The following is a 15,447-nucleotide window of genomic DNA, read 5'->3' as shown; positions in this document are numbered from 1 at the left end:
GTGCAAAACGGTGGTGTTTTAATATTACTCCGTTAGTGGATATTTGACGGACGGGCGCCTCTCCGTCCGTCCAATCACATTTAAAATATATATATATATATATATATATATATATATATATATATATATATATATATATATATATATATATATATATATATATATATCAAACCTTTCTTCTTCACGAAGCCTTCAATCACCACTCCCTGCAATTCAAAAACGATCACATTTTTTTCGCGAACTACGCCAAAAATCGCAAAAACTTCACCACATTCTTCTGCAAAAGGGCATACAACATCGCAAAGATACAAGTAAGCATAACTACTATTACTTCTCATTCCAAACATTCATGCTATTACTTCATTGTGTTAATACAGCAACGATACCAAGGGTTACATATTACTTGGACTTGTGTATATTCTGGTATAAGATTATGTACATTACTGTTTTCAGGTCCTGTGCCTTATCATTGATAACCGCTATTTTTATACTCCACATTATGTGTATTCCTGATATATGTTATGTGTATTCATGGTATATGTTATGTGTATTCATTCATTATATTATGTACATTGGTGTTCTCAGTTGCTATACCTCATCATAGATAGTCATTATTCTTCTATTCCAAAATTATGTGTATCCTGGTTATATGTTATGTGTATTTCTTCATAGCATTATGTACATTACACATTTGCATCCCTGCAAACTTCTCAATCTCAGTATATTGTCTGTCTGGTGTTAATATTAGTGTTACCTAATACTTAAAACTGTTATTATGTGTATTATGTTATTATGTCAACTAGGGTTACATATTACTTATACTTGTGTTTATTCTGATATAATATTAAGTACATTAATGTTCTCAGTTCCTATACCTCATCATAGATAACCATTTTTCTTATATTCAACATTATGTGTATCCTAGTTATATATTATGTGTATTCATTCATTAGATTATGTACATTGTATGTTTGCACCCCTGTAAAATTCTCAATCCCAATCTACTGCCTATTTGGTGTTAATATTAGTGTTACGTATTCCTTATATTTGTATTTATGTGTATTGTGTTGTTACAGATATGTCAACCCCTACACCCACTAATCCCCGGAGATCTCCCAGAAAAAGGAATGTTGCACCTACATCAACACCTACAACCACGTCTGATCCTACACTACTACAAATTGCCAGAGAGGTAAACGAAAGAAAAATACCGCTGCTTCGTCAAAGGGTGCTGAAACATGTTCTGAATCACCAAATGTTGAAACCAGTACAAATGCCGGTGATGCCCCCAAACAGCCTGCTGCCAAAAAACAAAAGAAAACCCATGCCAGTGCAGCTGCTGAACCTGCCAAAGCCCCAAAGAGCATAAGAAGTAATGAAAAACAAAAGAGGAGAAAACCAAGAAACAATGATTATTTATCTGTACGGACCTCCCCAAAGCAGCTCTGTGCACTCGTCAGTAGTCTGAGCCCAGAACAGCACCAAGCTGTTCGAGATATGGGATTTGGATCCCTTTTAAATGCAACATTGTCCTTGTGTGATTGTGAACTTCTGAGATACCTTCTTGAGCGCTTTGATGTTGGTAGATGCTCAATACATCTGGAAGAGGAGGAGCTCCTTCTAGGAGATGATGATGTACAGAAAACACTTGGCATCCCCAGAGGCCAACAGACTGTTGTGGAGGCTGAAATAACAAGCAAGGACCCACAGTTCACTGGCTTGGTTGCACTTTGGAGACAGCGGTGGGGAGTGAAGACAGGCACACCAACTACAAGCCAGATGCTGAATGGCATTATTGAGAGGCGTGATCATGGAGACATGTTCAAACGTGACTTCATAATCTATGTTGTTTCCACATTGATAAGAGGCTTCAAGAACATGTTCTGCAACTACAGGCTCCTGTATTCACTGCAAGATGTCAGCAAGATCCAAGACTTCAACTGGTGTGCTTACACGATACGATCTCTTGTTGACACCACCACAACATGGAGGGGCAAACGTGATGCAGCCTTCACTGGTCCTGCAACTTTCCTGATGGTATGCACTCTGTATATTGACCTATAACCTTATGTGTATTCATGATATACATTATGTACATTGTAGACTATAATTATGTACATCTTTTAATAACTTTATGTGTATCCTACTCTACCAACCTAAACATAAACTGATACTGATTTTGAATGGTTTATCTTCTTCTTTTTGTTTCTCTATTTGAAGTTGGCATACCTAGACAAAGTGCAGGTTAGAGGAGAAATAGTCAGAAAGAGAATTCCCACCATCACTTCATGGACTTCAAGTGATTTGAGGGCAAGGGTCAAGGTTGAAAGAGACATAGGCGGCTTTGGAAAGGGCAAAGTCGTTGAATATATCCCAGATGCACATCAGCCACCACCTCCTCAACTGTCACCACCCGTGAACTGCCACAAGGTCAGGAAGTTGAAAAGGTCACCACCGCATTGAAAAAGATGACCACGAGCATTATGGAGTTCGGTGAGGTCATGGCAGATGTTGGGGCAAACACCTCTGTTGTTGAGATTATAAAAAATGTGTTCAGCAACTTATCCGCCACTGCCAACCTCACCCCAAGCCCGAATCCAACCCCACCGGAAAACTTACTGCGAGATGATGATATCTACAACCAACCTAGTTTCTTGGATGTGGTTGCTGAACTTGAAGCGGCATTCCTGGCAACATTGAAGAACATGACAACTGCTGACATACCCGCACCAACTTTTAATCTCCTAACGCCAACTAGCCATGACGCTACTCCCGAAGAGGCCCCAAGAAATGCAACTCCACCTGAAACAACACCACCTCCGCCCGAACCCACATCTGAACCCCGAGCAGCAACTCTATCAGCATCACCCACCACACCACCACCACAAACAACCAAAGGAAACACAGCAGCAGCAGCACTTACCCCAATTGCAACACTCTTGGAGAATATCATTGATGACATAGCTGATGGTTCACCCCAATCACTACCAGCAACTGAATAGAAAACTCCAGAACAAATTGAATTTGATAGGTAAAACTCACATATCACTTAACGGTATCCTTATGTGCATTTATCCTTGTTAATTATTTAATCATGTTGTTATGCCTACTGCTTAACACATTAAAACATGTTCCTAATTACTTTTCTGTCTCTACAAAGCATCATTGCTGAATCTGAAGATGATGTTGAAGATGTCAATGTCCGGAAGAGGCCACAGCGAAAGTTCAAAAACCTCCCTCTGGCTTGTCGATCCCCGTACTGGATAAGCAACATTTCAAAGCTCAAGAATGTTTCCGCCAGGGAAAAACTGATCTCAGACTATGCATTCCTGCCATCAGATGAAACTGAGTACCCGTATTAGTATGTATTTCATTTATAACTTGTTATAACAGATGCTTTCAGTTGATATACCACATTATGTGTATTCATGATATTTGTTATGTGTATTCATGATATATGTTATGTGTATTCATTCATAATATTATGTACATTGGTGTTCTCAATTGATATACCACATTATGTGTATTCCTGATATATGTTATGTGTATTCATGGTATATGTTGTGTGTATTCATTCATGATATTATGTACATTGGTGTTCTCAGTTGATATACCACATTATGTGTATTCCTGATATATGTTATGTGTATTCATGTATATGTTATGTGTATTCATTCATGATATTATGTACATTGGTGTCCTGGTTATATGTTATGTGTATTACTTCATGACATTATATTACTTTAAATTGTGAAATGTTTATTTTGTAATATCAACTTGTTTTCGTTTGTTTCCAGTGAAATGTTGTTTTCTGCCCATGATCTGTTTGCAACGAGGGAGGACATTGCAACATTGGCAAATAGACAACTAGCTACAAATATCCTGCAAATCTGGGCACACAGATTGACGGTGCTTGATATGAAAAGATCAATTGATCAACCAAAAAGGATCTGCTTCTCGGAAGCTGCTTACGTAAGTACACATCTACAACTAACGCATTTTTTAAAACAATGTACTATATGACACACAACCTCTTCTTTGCAGATGACGCTTGAAAATGTTGAAATAAAAGCAAGGAATATGGATATAGGTGACTTCTGTGCAAATATTGACTACCAGTTGAGGGGACTGCAATTGATATCACAGATGCAAGTCTTGTAAGTAAAACATATATATATATATATATATATATATATATATATATATATATATATATATATATATATATATATATATATATATATGAATTTTAAGATTATTGAATTTATGTATGTATTTGACACAATTTGTTAAATACCTTTTAATTATTCATTTCAGGTTTTCTTTACAATCTTGAGGCGCAATCACTACTACTTGATGTGCTTTAACATCCCCAAGTCAAAACTTCAGATCATTGATAACAAGCTAATGCCCAAGGGAATACCAAATACGAACAGATATGAGAACTGCCCGGCTAAGTTGGTAAGATAAACTAATACTCCTATTAAATATCTATACACTGTAGTTTAATATTTACATTACTTAAATTAATTAAACACTGCAATTACTATAATGTGCAGAAAACAGTTTTCTACAAATACCTCCAATCGAAGAAAAACACCCTTGCAAGAAAAGTGAAGAATATCGAAGCTGAGTGCATTCACATGCCATGGCAAAATGAAGAGAACACAACAGATTGTGGTGTGTATTGCATGCGCCACATGGAAACTTACAAAGGGACTGCAGTAGACAAATGGGAAACAGGTTTCGTAGGGGTGATAGTGATGTAAGTAATAATCAACTTTGTTCTACATTACACATGTTATCTCTTGTTTCTTCTAATTTTAACATGTATCTTTTGTTTACTGTAGGCTGCTTTCATTACATCGCTTAGAGCAAAATATGCAGCAAACATCATCATGTGAAAGAAAAACGAATACATGGAAACAGTCATGCAATCAGCAAGGGACAACTACAAGAAAGAGAAGTGAAACTACTAACCACAATCTGTAAAAATCAGTTCTGCTAATCCAAACACATGGTTACTTGTATTTTTGGTTCAATTTCTAGAAGTTTCAGTTGATAAACAATTATCAAAAATTTGTATATGCTCCTTTTGGTAATCCAATCTAATGTTTACTTGTATTCTATATTTTTCATATTCCCCAATATAGTTTTGTGCATAATCAATGCATATACTACAAAAACTGTGAACTATCAAAAATTGTACATAATCATATGAAGTAATACACATAACCCATATAATGAATACACATATTCAAACAGTGCACATACTACTAAAAAAAGTCTAACAAATATTTTGTTTCTGCTAATATATATAATCAAACATCCTACTGAATATAAACATGTACATAATACACATATGACCAAGCATATCATTTCCCTATACTGATAACTGCAAATCTAAAAAAGAAATACATAAATAAATAAAAGTAATTAACACAAATAAAAATGTACATAATCATATGAAGTAATACACATACAGTATATTAATACACATAAAGTATATAATTAATACACATAAACTTTTAAAACAGCACATATCATAATAAAAGTCTATTTTATTACTGCTGAGTTATGTGATTTAACATCGTTCTGTACGTGATACATATTACTACGATGATTAACACTAACATGTGCTTTAATTATCATCCATGCTTGACATTGTGCTAACGTGACAAAAACTAGAACCTCCGGAACTTGGGTGCACAAGATATCCATCGCCTGCAATATTTAAAATATCACCCTCAACTTGAGACTGAACAGCAGATTTTATTTTGGAAGCAACCATATTTGCAAGATGCTTCCGTCCCCTTGCTTGTTATATTTCTTTGAAATAACACTGCTCACCCTCCTATTCCGCAACCCTTTCATCCGCCTAGTAGATGGATCCTTTATAACACCACTTGTCGATCCTATGTCACAATCTTCAAATAAACTGCCACCACATTCAGCTTCAAGTCTTCTCTTTGCATCTGCAATTGCTTCTTCACAAATCTTCCGTCCTTCGATATTTTCCTGACTATAAACAGCAAGCCTCTGAAATTTCCTAATGATTTCTAATAACCAAACAGAAGATGCACCATTACCACTATCAACTCTAGACATTATATCAACATTATCAACTTCAAAAAATTTTTTAGTCCACCTCTTCAAAATATACTTCTCGGGTTCTTCAGAAACACAATGCACATTTAGAATGCGTAAACAATGACAGCACAAAATCCCCAATTCAGTAAACAACTTGCAACTACATCCAATGTCCATTTGTCTACTATTAAACACCACTTCATGCCTAATAATATCAACATCAGGCCTCCAGACATGATACTTATACACACCATCTTCCAACATCACACACTCTTGATAGCATGATCCACCTTTCAAAAATTGTTCTTCAAACAAATAGTATATCTCAATTGTATAAATTTCCCTAGCATGCAACAGAATCTTAACATTATCCATCACATTGTGGGTACACCTTGTGAACACCGAACATCTTCCCAATTCTCTCTACTTCTCCACTCTGATATGACCCCAACAAAAGAGTTATAAAAATCACACAAACCAGATGTCTTGGACAACCTTCTAGAAATAGAGTGATTGGTGGTCTCACTCCTTTGAGAAGATAAAATCTCACCCGAAAAATAATCTTTATTAAAAGCAGGACACCATTTTTCTCTACACCCATACAACTTTTCAATCCAGTGATTATTGTGACATTTATATGTTGTAACCATCCTGAAATAACATGCCATGATTATTGTGACATTTATATGTTGTAACCATCCTGAAATAACATGCCATAGATATATTAAAGTAAACCTACAAGCATGTCAGTATATAACATACAGAACAGACTAATGTACATAATCTTATACATGAATACACATAAACTATCAAACAGATACACATAAACTTGATCCAGAAAAATAATTCCGTATTCTGTATAATATAATCTACAACTATTCATTCAATGATAATCCATGTGTAAACTAATAATAAAAACAAACAAAAAAAAATAAAAATAAAATAACGAAGCATACATCAGACACGTACCTCGTCCAGTAAAATTCAAACTCCGCATCTGTATCCGTATACTTCAACAAGCAATTGAATATATCTAGGAAATCTTTTTGATTTCTTAACCCCTTTAATGTGCTTCTTTGAGTTCTCGTCAATATGCCATATACATAGCCGATGTCGTGAACTTGGAAAAACTTGAACAATTGCAGCAGCCATAGCAGCACATTGATCAGTCATTATGCTTTGTGGACTTTTGTAATCCATAGATCTCAAAAATGTCTTAAACAACCATACAAATAACTCAATCTTCTCATTCATCAAAAAACCGCATCCAAACATAACATTCATGCAATGGTTATTCATGCCAACAAAAGGTCCACAAATCATGTCATATTTGTTAGTACGATATGTTGTATCGTGAACTAGCAAATCCCCGAACAAATCATAGTATCTCCTCATCCATCCATCCCTCCAAAAAAAACTACACAACCTTGACTCCAAATCCACCTCAAAATCAAAGTAAAAATCCCTTTCACTTGACTGCCTCCGTTTGAATATTTCAATCAATGTGTTTGAATCGGTACTATCCAATTTGTTCAATGCATCGGTACATAGAGAATTATATGCATCCCCACTTGTAAACCCAACAAGTGGTGATCCCCCTGATTGTGTTTTAAGTAATCTTACACCATCTGCAACAGACACACCACTGCTCTTCAAATCAGTAAGATATGATATATGATTCCTAGACACCATCCTATGTGACCTTAGAAGGTAACTCTTGCTTGGTGGAACCAATTCATGATTATGCAACTTCTCATGCTTCGAAACAATCCACATCCCATTCTCATGTAAATCGAATTGGACAAATGCACCACAACCTGTACGACCATCAATTTTAGAATAACACCCTTTTCCTGTACTCCTTTTAAAACCATCTTTCGAACAATGGAACATCTTCGTTTTCATTGTTTTTGTAGCAGAACTATATCTTTGCTTACCCCTCCTCACGCTAAAACCTACTCTAAAGGCATAATCATTATACATGTCATATGCTTCATCAACCGAACACACTGACATCCCTACCAAATCCTGATCAGTTGCAAATAACATACATTTTAACTACCCATACTGTTAATGTACATAATCCATATCTACAATACACATAAACATATGGCACAATACACATAATCATTAAAATACATAAAACCTATATCGCATACTGTTAATGTACATAATCCATAACTACAATACACATACACATATGGCACAATCACATAATCATAAAACCAAACAAATCAAACCATATAATACACGTACAACCTCACTGAAACAACAACTTCAAATCAAACCATACTAACATCCAAAACAACCACAATCAAACAGAAATTCTATATCAATTCTTATATAATTCAACACCGAGTTCAATATATTCATCATACATCAAACACAAATACAAAATAAAATCTTAAAAATCAAATACCTGGATTAGCATCCTCTGTATCTACCACTCCAACAGGATCAGTTGTATGCTCTGTCTCCGCCACATCCTGCTGTGCAATCGAATCAGACATGGCTTCCATCCAACAATTGCAAAATACGACGCAAATCGAACAATCAGGTAGCTCTCGTGTTCTCTAATCCAATATGCATGATCGGCGCGACGACATCATGTCTTTAGAGCCGCTCTCTCACTTCCCTCTTCTTACCGTTTGACGGCGTTAACAGACTAATAAAAAAAAATCCGTTACATAACAATTCCATACGGCGTCGTTTTGATGCTGGGCGTACATGGCTCTATACACCGGGTGTATGGTATAAATTGCCGAGCAACATAAGCTCTCTGAGGCTGCAATTAAGGGAGAAGCAGGAGCTTTGGCAGGACTACTGAATAAGGGGATCTCATTTGCGGATATAATAGCGGGTAAGCCTTCCACTTCTAATTTTCATTGAATAGCGAATGAATGTGTTAACTCATACTGCTCATAGTGTGCACCAATTGATTGTATAAATCAAATGGGAATGTGGGCGTACCATTGACTGAATCTACAAAACCTAGCAATAATAATTCATACCTGCAAACTGTTTGTGAAAATGTCAAGGTGAATTCTACAAATAATTTGGTCAGGGAAGGGAAGATGCTACAATTAACAAAGAAGCATGTGCTGAAAAAAAAACACATTTCTGCAAATAGAGGTATGCATACGTGATTTCAATGCTTAATTCAACTTATATGTTATACTTATTTCAATTATGGTTGTTACCTCTTATTGAAATCTTCTTTATCATTTTACCATTTGTATGCTGAAAAAATTTTCAAACATAGAATAGATTGTGTTTATTTATTATACTTTGAAATGTTGTAGGAGAAAAATATTCATAGAATGCAAGTTTCACACAATCAAGAAGAACAATCCTGTCTTCCCAGATAAGTAAGCTGATGGGAGTAATATGAGGACAAGTTCGAAAGGCAGAATGTACACCAACAGTGGCCAGATAAGAAGTTTTTTAAATTATCTAAATTAGTTCTTATCTAATCCAAGTGTAGATTAGATCTATACTGTATTTTATATATTAGCAAGCAAATTGATGTGGAATACAAATAAAGTTTGTAAAGAAACAGGTAAATTACAAATACAAATATTTCATGAGTGATAGAATTAACACTTAAAATCACATTTGAGCAACCAATTTGTAAAAAGAAACACCTACTACATGAATCTTTAAATGTTAAATCACACATACCTAGTGTGAAACACCTACTCCCAATTGTGGATGAATCTGTTCCTTCTTCCATCTCTAAGCTGGGGATGTAGTTCAAAAACCAATTTAGAAATTCGTAGGATATGTGTCAATATATCAATATATAGTAGTAAAAACAAAAAATAAAAAAGAAAGCCAACTGCGATTCTAAAATGAATCATCTAGAATCGCACAAATCTCTCGGAAAACAACTATGAACTACAATCAAAGTTAAAAATCATGGAATGGAGAAGCTAATACTAATTTAAAGTCTCAGATTTGATGATATATCAAACATGCATCTATCTATTTTGAAGATATGAGGAAAATGTAGTTTAAATCACACATGCGATTAGAAAAAACCCAAGATTTATAGACAATCAGAAATTCTTAACTGTTTAGATATTAAGGACCTAAATTAAGCACAGATCTGGAAATGTAATTGCTGGTATAAATATTAGGAAAATGTAGTTTAAATCACACATGCGATTAGAAAAAACCAAAGATTTATAGACAACAGGATAACCCTCTAGATATTGAGGACCTAAATTAAACACAGATCTGGAAATGTAATCGTTGGCATAGATATGAGGAAAATGTAGTTTAAATCACACATGCAATTAGAAAAAACCCAAGATTTATAGACAAAAAAATTCTTAACTGTTTAGAAATTAAGGATCTAAATTAAACATAGATCTGGAAATGTAATTACTGGCATATGTAGTAGGTAATGATTAAAATAGGTTTAATCAAACTTAGCTTTTAGATTCCGAGCATGGTGAGTATCTGTTCTCCCAGGTTCTGTATTGATGCAGTTTTCTTGAATTTCTTCTTGATTGAGAGAACTCATACTAACTATAAAGAGTACCAATATATGAGAATGTAAAAACAAGCCTTGATCCATCTATAGAACATGTCCAGCTGACAGAGATCAAATTGAACCAAGTTCTGATCTCAGTTGCAGAGGAGAACATTGGCGAGCTAAGGAAGACGACTCAAATAATTAGAGGAGAAGAATCTTGAAAATTGAAATAGATATCTAACTCTACACTTTATACTTACAAGAAACAGTAATTACTAAGAAGAGAATGTAGTCACATACTATGTCAAAAGTATGTAGGGAGCAAAATTATAAAGTGTCATCAAGTCTATAATAGTATATATTATACTGTGAAAGAAAAGATGAGGTACCATATTGATATCAGCAAACCAGTCTGTAATAGTGTGTACTGTGAATGTAAAAGTAGAAACTTGGAAAAACAAATTGTGCAAAGTTTACATCAACTTAAATTTCAAAATACATGTGTGATAAATAAACAGATCAATACATCCTACTACTACTCAGTGTTCCGTACGCATGCTGTGCTCTTCAGCATAGACAACTTAGGGAATATTCTGTATATAAAATCAGAATTTGGCAGTATCATTTAAAAAAAACTACAAAGGGATGTTACTCTGAACTGCATGACACACAGTAAGCACTTAAATACTGAGAGTAGAATAATAGTATGAACTATGTTGCAAAGGTAGAAATCAAAATGGTAGTGTGTCATAAAGACTCTAATAGTATATCTTCAAAGTACAAACAATAGAAATTGAAACAAAAACTACAGTTTTCTACTTGCATTCAATCGTTCTGAGATGGATAAGTGATTGGATAGTAGCAACCCAGGCTCATTGTGATTGGGGTACATGAACTTCAATTTAAAGATACACGTGATAATTTCAAAGATCCATATTCAGACTCCTACTCAGTGTTAGGTAAGCATTCTGCGGTCCATAGTAGAGAACTTAATAAGTATTCTGTATATAGCATCAAAAGTAAATTTCATCATTTGCAAAAACTAGGATGTGATGTTAGTAAATAAGCAGGACACACAACAGACAAAACATACAAGTATCACATATATAAAGTAGATGTGAAACACTATGCAATTAGATGTGCGACAAAAGAAAGTACAAGTAGATAAAATTTAACCTGATAATTCAACTTGGATAATTTTTCAATCATGCACATTAAAGGTGGGACAAAACTTTTAGTATCATACTATCATTACTAAGAAAGTCTAATGCTATGAGCAATTCCACCAAGAAATTGAAAGTATTTTGTAGGTAATCGGAGTATAAAACGGCCACTCCAGCAAATACACCTCCAAATAGTGAACATACCCACCTTTGTAAGAAATTCATACACAAAAATGATCTGCATGTGCTTTCCAAGTCACTATTTCCAAAGATCCATACTCTAAGAGGACTTGGGATGTATTGATCATGTAGAAATCAAGCTTAAACTGTTAGGGTTGCCTGTATCTAATAAAATTAGGATGATTTGTTTCATAGAATATAAATTAATAGAATGATATAGTATAAAACTTACCTTGGCTGCAAGATTCAACTTAGAAATTTCAGGAAACTGCTACAATCTACACATCTAAAATAGGGCTTGAAAAACCACGAAAACTATGATATACGACCATATGCTCTTGCGATTGACAAGAATCGCAAGCGAGCTGTGTGGTATGGAGTAGGATTCGAGCTAAAATGGTGGAGTTTCAGAGTGACGAAACAGAAAGCGCAGAGACGATGAAGGTAAAGTGAACCTTCTGGAAATGGAACCGATGGATTGACAGAGATAGAGGCACGGTGACAATTGTATTTTAAAATATTATTAATATTAATAATTAAGACACAGTTTCCAAATACATCAAACCAACTATATATATGTACTCCAAAATCAAGAGTTGCAGTTCCAAGTGACTCTAACATAATTAAAATACTATGAGCAAAATGCCTATATGGAGTTTAATTTTTGAAATTATATGGAGCAGAAAATAAGCTCAGATTTGGTAATGGAGAAACCATACCGCCATGGCTGCAGACCGGAGTTTGCCCCGGGTCGGGTCCCTCCATCCCGATGAACTGTAGAAAAATCATCATCAACCCAGCCTACATAACCAATAATAATAGCTGAAACAACAACAACACAAACATGAACAGGAAACAGTTGATCCGAAGGTTCAAGCCGAATCTAACGTGGATAATTTCACTGCAAACCGAGGTTTAATTAGATCATCAATGGCTGCCCATAAGATAAGCCGTAAAAATTCATAGCTTTGGAGTTGATGAATGGTGAATACGATCATTGTATGAGAGAACTAAACTAAATCTATTAAAAATATATATAGATTCAAGATGAGATGAAGGAGTTTACAGTGGACTATCCAGATTCGAATGCATGCAATTATCCCCTTAAACCAGAAAATTTTTCAATTTGAGAAAAATATTACCAATTTTATGACCATCAGAACAGACCCATATATCAAACGAACCTGCGTCTTGAATTTTCCAGATTTGGTAGGCCATATTCATCTTCTTCAATCTAATATACCTGACAAAACCACTCAGACAGTTGGAATTTCTGGATTGCTTCTCAGAGATTAGCTAGGAAAGAACCCTAACTTAAAAAAAAAAAAAAAAAAAGAAAAAAAAAAGAAAAAAAAAAGCAGTAGAGGTAGATCTCCAATGGAAAATATGTAGTGTGTAAATCACTAAACTTAGCTTAAGTATTGTGAGGAGTGTCTAGAGAGTTCTTAGTTTGTGAGCTTAAGAGAGGCGAGATGCAGAGGTGCAGTGAGTGAGAGTGAAGATGATTCTAGAAAGAATTAATTTCACTTTTGGTCCCACGACTTTAGAGGATCTATCACTTTTGGTGCACAACTTTAAAAGTTTTCAATTTTGGTGCCTAACTTTGTTGTTTTTATCAATTTTGGTCCTTTCAACCAAATTGACGACGAAATATTGCCGGATTTTATATTTTTAGGGGTAAAATCGTCATCCTAAGGAAACATCTTCAATATCTAAACAAAATCACTCTAAAATCATATCTATAGGTGTTTGATCGATGAGAATAATTGAGAAGACGGACAGAAACTAGACACAGATCTATGAGATTTATAGCATCGACGATTGCCAAACTTATATTTCTCTTAACATGATTTTTCTTTTGTTTAGATATTGAATATTTTTCTTTGGGATGACGATTTTGCCCCTAAAATGTAAAATTCGGCAATATTTCGCTGTCAATTTGGTCGAAAGGACCAAAATTGATAAAAACAACAAAATTAGACACCAAAATTGAAAAAATTTAAAGTTGTGCATCAAAAATGATAGAACCTCTAAAGTCGTCGGACCAAAAGTGAAATTAGTTCATTCTGAAAACTAAGCTATTAGTTCTGATTAGTATCTTATATTGTACTTTAATTGTGAAATTGAATTTCAATATAAAATTCAAATATTCCAAATTTAATAATATTGCAATATTACAAATTTTAATAATTTGTAATATTAATTTTAATAGTTTGTAATTTACGCTCAGATTCCATATATGTTTGTGTATAGATATTTAATTGTATAGTGGTTTTAGGCAAATTATGTTGTGCAACTGTGTGCATTATGCATGGTACATACGGAATTGGATCCATAATTTTTCTACTATAAATCCATACTTTTTATATTATAGATTCATAATTTCTATATTATAAATTCATAATTTTTGAACTCTATATTCACAATTACAGAACTCTATGTTCATAATTTTCAATATTTATATTCTCAATTGTTGAACTCTGTATTCACAAATCACTGAACTATATGTTCATAATTTGATAACTATACAGTATAGAAATTATGAATCTATAGTATAGAAATTATGAATCTATAGTATGGAAATTATGAATTTATAGTTTAGAAACTATGAATCTACAGTATAGAAATTATGGATCTATAGTATAGAAATTATGGATCTATAGTATAAATTTTTGCAATTGATTACTTTTATGAAAATCAAATTTAATATAAAAACTACTAAACTTTTATTACTGTATAAGTCATATCCGTGCATCGCACATGTACAATAATCAAGTAGTACTCTATCTAACGTTAAGCGTTTTTATATAATTTAAATTTATTATAAGCCCGCAGAAGTTAAATACACACAATCTTTGTCTTTGCGTGCTTCTGATGGCGGCACCGCCGGGGCCGCCGCGCCCCCTCACCGCACTTTTGCTGATATTCTATCGAAATCATCTGAATCCTCGCCTCTCGGCCGCCGAGGCGTTATAAGGGTATGCCCGCGGTCTCCTTCTCAGACGACGACGTACAACAATTCTCTGAGAAGTTTCGTTTTGCACTAGTAGGCAAATTCGCAAAAAGTCGCCCGCCGATGGCTGATCTTCGCAAGACTTTTGACCAAATTGGCTTTGGTGGCGCCTTCACTCTAGGCCTGATCGATCAGAGGCACATTCTGATAAACTTTGATCATGAGATCGATTTCCAGCGCTGCTGGCTTCGAAAGACATGGTCGATCAAGGGATCCCTCATGCGAGTCTTTCGCTGGACGCCAGATTTTCGCCCGGATGTTGAGTCTCCCATTATTCCTGTTTGGCTAGCGTTGGAAGGCTTGCCGGCTCATCTCCACGACAAGCGGGCCATTTACTCGATTGCTAATCTGGTGGGCAACCCCCTTAAAGTCGACACCTCCACCTTAGTACCTAACCGCCCGTCGGTAGCTAGGGTGTGTGTGGAGCTCAACGTAAGTTTACCTCTCGTCGAACAAGTCTGGATCAATAATGGCTCTTACGGAGGTTTTACGCAGAGGATAGTCATGAATTTGTACCACCA

General features: G+C 34.8%; 2 protein-coding genes and 1 long non-coding RNA gene across 3 annotated transcripts; 2 read left to right on the top strand and 1 right to left on the bottom strand.

The window, feature by feature from the left end:
• The first annotated feature begins 1,397 nt into the window (after positions 1-1,397).
• LOC109184663 lies at positions 1,398-2,463 on the top strand. The gene is made up of 2 exons (XM_019334688.1): positions 1,398-2,037; positions 2,245-2,463. Exons 1-2 carry the CDS (start codon positions 1,498-1,500, stop codon positions 2,461-2,463), a joined length of 759 nt encoding a protein of 252 aa, XP_019190233.1. The 5' UTR covers positions 1,398-1,497.
• A 5-nt stretch (positions 2,464-2,468) lies between these two features.
• Positions 2,469-3,002, top strand: LOC109184662 (platelet glycoprotein Ib alpha chain-like). The gene has a single exon (XM_019334687.1). The coding sequence runs from the start codon at positions 2,469-2,471 to the stop codon at positions 3,000-3,002; it is 534 nt and encodes a 177-aa protein (XP_019190232.1).
• A 5,841-nt stretch (positions 3,003-8,843) lies between these two features.
• LOC109184661 lies at positions 8,844-10,410 on the bottom strand. Its single transcript, XR_002054842.1, has 3 exons — positions 9,772-10,410; positions 9,102-9,108; positions 8,844-9,005 (listed from the first exon to the last, which is right to left on the bottom strand). It is a non-coding gene; the product is annotated as an uncharacterized LOC109184661 (long non-coding RNA).
• Between the last annotated feature and the right edge of the window lie 5,037 nt (positions 10,411-15,447).

This window comes from Ipomoea nil, unplaced genomic scaffold, assembly GCF_001879475.1.
Source record: "Ipomoea nil cultivar Tokyo-kokei standard unplaced genomic scaffold, Asagao_1.1 scaffold1276, whole genome shotgun sequence".
Classification (NCBI taxonomy): Eukaryota; Viridiplantae; Streptophyta; class Magnoliopsida; order Solanales; family Convolvulaceae; genus Ipomoea; species Ipomoea nil.
The sequence above is the reverse complement of the archived record's forward strand: the minus strand, read 5'-3'. Positions and strand labels throughout refer to the sequence as shown.